The sequence below is a fragment of the Diplotaxodon limnothrissa genome, linkage group LG13 (assembly GCF_057381915.1).
Source record: "Diplotaxodon limnothrissa isolate DT_005_m linkage group LG13, D_limnothrissa_male_GT1.1, whole genome shotgun sequence".
NCBI classification, from domain to species: Eukaryota; Metazoa; Chordata; class Actinopteri; order Cichliformes; family Cichlidae; genus Diplotaxodon; species Diplotaxodon limnothrissa.
The window spans coordinates 32,464,501-32,471,287 of NC_140608.1; the positions used below are offsets into that span (position 1 = coordinate 32,464,501).

General features: G+C 47.4%; 1 protein-coding gene across 1 annotated transcript; it reads right to left on the reverse strand.

The window, feature by feature from the left end:
* Positions 1-3,904: 3,904 nt before the first annotated feature.
* On the reverse strand, positions 3,905-6,405 carry LOC146620544 (voltage-gated potassium channel regulatory subunit KCNG3-like). The gene is made up of 2 exons (XM_085369616.1): positions 5,756-6,405; positions 3,905-5,265 (listed from the first exon to the last, which is right to left on the reverse strand). The coding sequence occupies exons 1-2, from the start codon at positions 6,322-6,324 to the stop codon at positions 4,620-4,622; spliced, it is 1,215 nt and encodes a 404-aa protein (XP_085225742.1). The 5' UTR covers positions 6,325-6,405; the 3' UTR covers positions 3,905-4,619.
* Between the last annotated feature and the right edge of the window lie 382 nt (positions 6,406-6,787).

Sequence of the window (6,787 nt, forward strand, 5' to 3'; positions counted from 1 at the left end):
GTGAAGGTCGTCAGATTAAAAGCGTGTTGAATGAATCAGACATGTTCATCGCCTCCGTGTGTGACATCATCAGTTTTTATTTGAGGGGAAACTCTTGGCTCAACTCCAGACACACCTGAGCTCAGTTAGCCCATTTAACCTCCGGGTGGGCTCAGGCTTTATTTAGCCCTGCACTGTCCCGATGATGATGGTGATGACGTTTGGTTCTTTCTAATGACCCCTGACCCCCCCTGAGGGCCGAATCCCTCAAAGGAGGTGTGAAGTGAGCGACACCTGAGGCTCTCCAGCCTCTCCGGGCTTTTGGACCGTTTTCCAGTCCTGTGGGAATCTTCGTGACTCTGAGCTGCAGAGATTTGAGGCTGCAGTTCTGTGGATGAAAATGACTGAAAATAGAAGCTGCTGTTCCGCAGAGAGCAGCTGAACTCACTAAGCGTGCTCACTGAGTGTGCTCACTGAGTGTGCTCACTGAGTCATATCTCCAAACCTATGAGCATGCTACACTCACTGCAGCTGCTTCACTGAAATCACTGTGCGTCTAGTAAAAAAACATCAATTTTATCGTTCACAGCTGCTTCTAGGTCTAATTGACAAACTTACTTTCATTCAATAAGCTGATTGAGGTCAAAGTTCAGCAGAGAGGTTGATCTTATTTTAATTTTGTTTTTGTGGTTTTATTTTTTGGCAGCTCTTCACCAAACAAGAGCATTTAATGAAGGTTTTAAATTAATTCATGCTTTGATTTGAATTATAATTGCTTTGTATTTATTAGAATTTTTATTAAGGTGGCTGCAATGAAACCATCGGGTTTTTTCAGGTGTGTTGGTTCACTGTAGACCAGGTTTGTTCTATCAAGCAGAACTCGGATCTGTTCTTGGTGAATGTTGGACTTTTTCAGGCTTTCTAAGTGCAGCCAAGCGATGGAGGGTGAAGGGGGGAGGGTTTGATGGTCTCAGAATCTCTCTGATGCGGTTCTGTTGGTCCATCAGATGGTGATCTCCAGTAGGCAGTGAGGCAGTACACAGGAATAACAATGAAGTGTCCCGTCCAGGTCAGCACGCCTCCTCAGGGCTCTAGAGTGCGACCAATTTGGTCACAAATGCGACCAAATTTTTCAGTGGTGCGACTAAAAAAAGATATTTGGTTGCACCTGTGCGACCAAATGTTCCGGTAGCAAAAAACAAAAAATCTGCAACCTTCCCTGTGGTCAACAACAGACACACATTATGCCCCTATCGTGGACTAAACCAATCAGAGATAGTAAGGGGCGGGACCTCTCTGATTGGCCGTGGTCCAGTTGAAAGTGCAGGTGGAAGTGGGAGGTGAGTAGCTTGAATAAAGCGATATCAATTCATTAAATCCTGAATCGACTTTTAAATATAACAGTGTTTTGCCAGAAATGCCAGATTCTCAGATTAAAGCTCACCAAACCATTTCAACAACAACCAAACAGCAAATGAGAGCAGGTACACGGACTCCACACAAAGACGTAAACACAGAACGGACCCGACGCATCAGAATCAGCTGTGGCCCCCCCACACTCCCTAGCAGATCATTACATGGAGAAACCTTTGGAATGCAAGCATGCTGATCCACACAGGTATGCACACATGGGTATTCACAGACGCGGACTAAAGCTTTCTTGGCTGCTGCCTCAAAGCACACTGTGCGCTGTCTATCTTGCGTGCTGCACAATATCGTTTATTACTTAGTAAATACTGATATCTATGACTAGCTAGTTTATTGTGATGGTGCTTTGTTTTCTCTATTATTATGTTGCTCTTTGTTGTTTGCTGTCTCCTCTGTTTGTTTGTTTGTTTGTTTGTTTTTTCTCCATACAGGTGACCCAGGAGTTTTTTTTTTTTTTTTTTTTTTTTTTTTGTCTCTCTTCCCCCCCCTTCTCACCGTCTCTTCTCCCCTTGGGTTTTCTTTCTTTCTCTCCCCCTCTCTCTCTCATTCATTCCCCCTGTCCTATTTATTAAAAAAAAAAAAAAAAAAAAAAAAAAAAAATGACAAAGGATGAACTGAAGCTCTGCCATCACGTAATGTCGCATACTGCTGTTTCTGATGTCATTTAAGAAAAAAAAAAAAAAAAAAAAAAAAAAAAAGAATCAGCTTTGTCTTTCTAGGCTTTCTCACCCGACGGCCCGTAGACGGACACGCTGTCGGAGCTTAGCGATCCTGATGCGTCCGGTCCGCGCTGTGATTACGTCTTTTTGCGCTGATTCTGAGCTGCAGGTTTTGTCTCTCCAACCAAAATTGAACAAGAACACTGAGAGTAGTAGTTCTAAAACAGCTGGGTTTATTTGAGGAGTTTCCATCAGGTTTCAGAGCCCATCACAGCACAGAAACAGCTTTAGTGAAGGTTACAGGTGATCTTCTTATGGCTTCTGATCTCTCGCCTCTGTCATTGCGCCCCAGGGCAGCTGTGGCTACAATGTAGCTTGCCATTGCCAGTGTGTGAATGTGTCTGTGAATGACTGAATGTAGTGTAAAGCGCTTTGGGGTCCTTAGGGACTGAGTAAAGCGCTATACAAATGCAGGCCATTTGCCATTTACCATCTCAGACTGGATTATAGATGGCAGACAGTTGGTGTCGTAAGCCCCACCCTCTGTTCAAAGATGGTTGTTCACAGTGGACATGCTTCCTTCACTCCATCTGTCTTCTCTGTCCAACATGTGGGCATTCTCAAAGAGTGACCTTTGACCTTTAGATGCAGATGAACAGCTGGCTGTTTGCTGTCTCAGATACTATATCCATTCATGAGAAACTGAAGGGGTTACCACAGACTGGATAAAAAATCTGCAGGAAGTTATTCCTGAAGACTGGGTGATGCTGGTGTTTATTCTCCCCACAGAATCATTTTACATTTGCTGATGTTTCTGCAAAACAAAAGACTGAAAGGTTCCTGTGCCTTGTCTCTATCTGCAGACCCGGCTAATAATAAGCTGAACTCTGCTCCTGTCTCTGATCAGCCACGTCCTTCAGAGATGCTCGACACGCTGCGTTCCTGTGAGAACTCACACACTCCGTGAATGTTTTCTCTGATTTAAGATTTGGAGTCACACGGCAAGAGGCGATGAACCACGCGTGATTCATCACAAACTCGCTTTATTGTGACGACCTTCCCGCCTCCTCGCTGCTCTCGTCTACTTCCAGCTCGCTCGGTTTGTTAACAGATGATTTAGAAAGAGTTTTTTTAAACTCAAAGAGAGGAGCTGATCCAAGGTCAGCTTCAGGCACCGAGGAGATCTCAGCCCAATCAGAATCAACTAATCACCATCAGCACGCCACTTGGCATGTGCATGCTTGGATTTAAAAACATCAAACTAACGTGATGTGTGACGTCACACACAAAGAACACAAACAAACATTTGCTGAGAAAAGTTCACAAATGAGATGGTCTCGGCTGTTCAGCTGCCATGTTACTGATTAGCTCTCACTCTGAGAACACGCCAGGAGAACCCGTCAGACACACACACACACCCTCACAGCGTGTGGGTGTGTGTGTGTGTCCCCAGAGGACGGCTCAGCCGGATAGTAAAAATCTTGGGTCTCACGAGGCCCACGGTCTGTTGCTCTCACAGTTTGTCAGAAGCTCTGAGTGTGGACTTTCTCATCACTCAGGTGTTTCCAGGTTACTTCGTTCTTCGTCTTTATTTAGCTGAAACCTTCAGCATCTTCTCAGAGTCTCACCTGTAAAATATATGAAGAGGTTTTTTTTTTATGTTTCAGCCTTTTGTCTGACCTTCTGACATGGACTCCACCTGTGACACAGTGGGAGGAGCTTTAATGTCAGGTGTTTTGTGTGAATCCCATTGTAACTCTAATGTGAAAACCTGATTTCATTGTTATTGTATTTTGTGCAACACTGAGACGATGTTTAAATGATGGACAGGTGGAGTCAGTGAGGTTTTCAGGTTTAACCTTTAATGAGCTGATGTGGTTTTCTGATCGAAATCAGGCAACAGAGGTCAGAGTTCATAAACACATGAGCCTTTTAAACACTCTCCTAAATGGAGAGTTTGACATCTCTGAAGTAAAGGTCAAAGGTTAAAGGGGTCGCCTGTATAAGTGTACTTTGGTTCAAACCCTGCAGCATTTCACACAGAAGAAGAAGTAGTCAGATACTTCACACTCCGCCCGCTTCTCCATCCGGACATTCAAACCAAATGCTTTCAACACTTCAGCTGACTGGCTCTATGGTCATCATGGAAACAAAGGAGGGGTTCAATTATGCCACAGACCGCCGGGTTGCCTCTCATGCCTAACCTGAGGGGGCATTGCATGGTGTGAGTTTATCTCACCACCATTTCACTGTGTGAGCGCATTATTCCCCGACTCTTCTGAGCAACCTAACAGAACCTGACTGTCTGTGAGATCGAATCAGGATGAGAAACTATCAAAGTAAAGTCACCTGAGTCCTGTTTGGACTTGAAAACAGCAAATGGAGGGTTAGGTTATGTTTCACTACACCCTGTATTCAGCCAATCACACACACTCACTCCGATGGAGGCGTCAGGGGAAAACTCAAGTTGCTTTTTGATTGGTCCGATCGATTGTATCCTTCTCATTGTGATGGAGCTGATGGCAGCGCCCCTCCTCAGCAGCAGGATGACGGTCAGTTGATGAATTCGCCCGACAGACTGCGGCCACAGCGAGCTGAACGCATCTTCAGCTCGTGGTAGCACTGGACAAAGCTGTGATAGATGAAGGTGATGGGCAGCGCCAGCAGGACGATGCCGCTCACCACGCAGAGGCCTCCGAGCATGCGTCCCGCCACCGTCATCGGGTACATGTCCCCGTAGCCCACTGTGGTCATGGATATGATGACCCACCAGCAGGCAGCGGGGATACTGGCGTAGTCATGGTTTCCAGCCTCCAGGTCAAGGCCGTGCTCTAGCAGCTGAGCCAGCGCACTGAAGATCGCCATGGCAACACAGACGAAGACCAGGAGCATTACCATCTCACGATAGCAGCGACGAAGCGTCAGGCCAAGTGTCTGCAGGCCCATGAAGTGACGCGCCAGCTTGATAACCCAGAAGATCCGCATCATGCGAAGAACACGCAGTGTCACACCGGCTCGCTGCAGCTGCGAGTTCTCGCCCGTCAGGCTCGTCATGGCAACAGAGATGTAGTATGGCAGGATGGCCAGAAGGTCAATGATGTTCAGAGGCCGCTGAATGAAGTCCCACTTATCACGAGACACTAGGAAATGGACAATGCACTCTGCTGTGAACCAACCAATGCACACCGCCTCGATGATGCTGCAAGGGAGGGGCCAGAGGGGACAAATGAGAAAGCAGAGATAGACCAATGAGATGTTGCTGAAAATTAACAAATCACAGGTGGAGATGTCAGACAATCATTCACAATGGTTTCACACAGAAGGGGAGTTAAGTTATTCATATTAGGTACACTGACAATGACGCAATGGTTAACGCATTTGCTTGGTGAGCAAAAGGTTGCTGGTTTGATTCCAGCTGGAGACACAGATCCCTCTGCGGTTGTGTTGGGTAGCACATCTCACAGCCAACTCAAGCATGCAGAGCTACCACTGTGGCAAGAAGCTTTACACACACAGGAGCATGTACACTTTGTGACTTATCAGTCAATTATCAATAATCCGCTGCTGGTCCCGGTTTTCCTCCGAACTGCACCAGTTCTCTACCTGCTGCAGGTACCCGTCAGAACTGGACCGGGTCTGTCAGGGGCTGATTCTGAATAGTGCAGTGTGTGTGTCAGTGTGAGTCCTACCTTTGCTGTTCCAGCGCTGTCCAATCAGGTAAGGTGCTGGCACATAGCATCACCATGGAGATGACTACAAACAGCACTGACACTGAAGCAAGGAGCTGCGCAGCCAACGAGGACGTGGGCTCCTCAAATGTTCTCCTCATCTTCTCCAGCCAAGGATTCTGCGTAATCTCAGGGCCACGTGGTGGCTCCTCCTCCGGGAAGAAGTGCACGAGGGCGTCAGACATGCGGTCGTCCAGAAGACGCTGGCAGCACAGCTGCAGATCAGAGCTCTCCAGGCCCCAGTACAGCATCTCGTTGTAGAAGGAAAGCTCACACATGTGTGGCACAAAGCGCAGTTTCCCGTGCTGCACGTACAGCATGATGAAACTGAAGGCCTCAGAGTGGCGGTCAAAGAAGAACTCATTGCGATCACGATCGTAGTCATCGCAGAGCTCAAGAAGCTCGCTCTCCGACACGCAGCGAAGCAGTCGACTGAGTCTGCTGAGGGGGAGACGCCTCATCAGCTCCGCAGTGTAGGAGAACCTGCGGCCACCAACGTTCAGCGTGCAGAGGCTGCTGCCACATTTCATGTTTTCTCTGCGTGAGGAGGCGTTGCCGCAGTTCGTGCTGGAAACCTTCAGACTCCTGCGAGCGCAGCCAAGATGCTCCAAAGTTTCATGTCAGCAGCCAAAGAGTGCGAGAACGCTGTTGCTTCTCAAGTTTCCTCCTCAGATAAAAATGTCTTTGCAGCTTCAGTGAAAATGGAAGCGTGTCAGGAATGTAAAGAAGATCAAATGAGCAGTGACCCACTTTCATCGATTATTTTTAGTCAAACTCTGAGAAACTGAATCAATGCCATAGACAGATTTCCTGCTCAGCAGAAATCAGCGAGGATTCTCTTTGACTTCTGCTGCATCTCTGAGAGTGAAGAGCAGCAGCTCACCCTCCTCCTCCTCCTGTCAGAGAGGGGGAGGATCACTCGCTGATCCGAAGAGTCCGAGCCAGAGACACTTTATATCCCCCAAAACCTCCTTCCTGTGCTTCAGCATCTCC

Excerpts from the sequence above, each read along its gene's own strand:
- LOC146620544 (XM_085369616.1), bottom strand. The coding sequence starts at position 6,324 with ATGAAATGTGGCAGCAGCCTCTGCACGCTGAACGTTGGTGGCCGCAGG. Across the intron at positions 5,266-5,755 it reads ACAGCGCTGGAACAGCAAAG|CATCATCGAGGCGGTGTGCA; the intron begins GTAGGACTCACA and ends CCTCCCTTGCAG.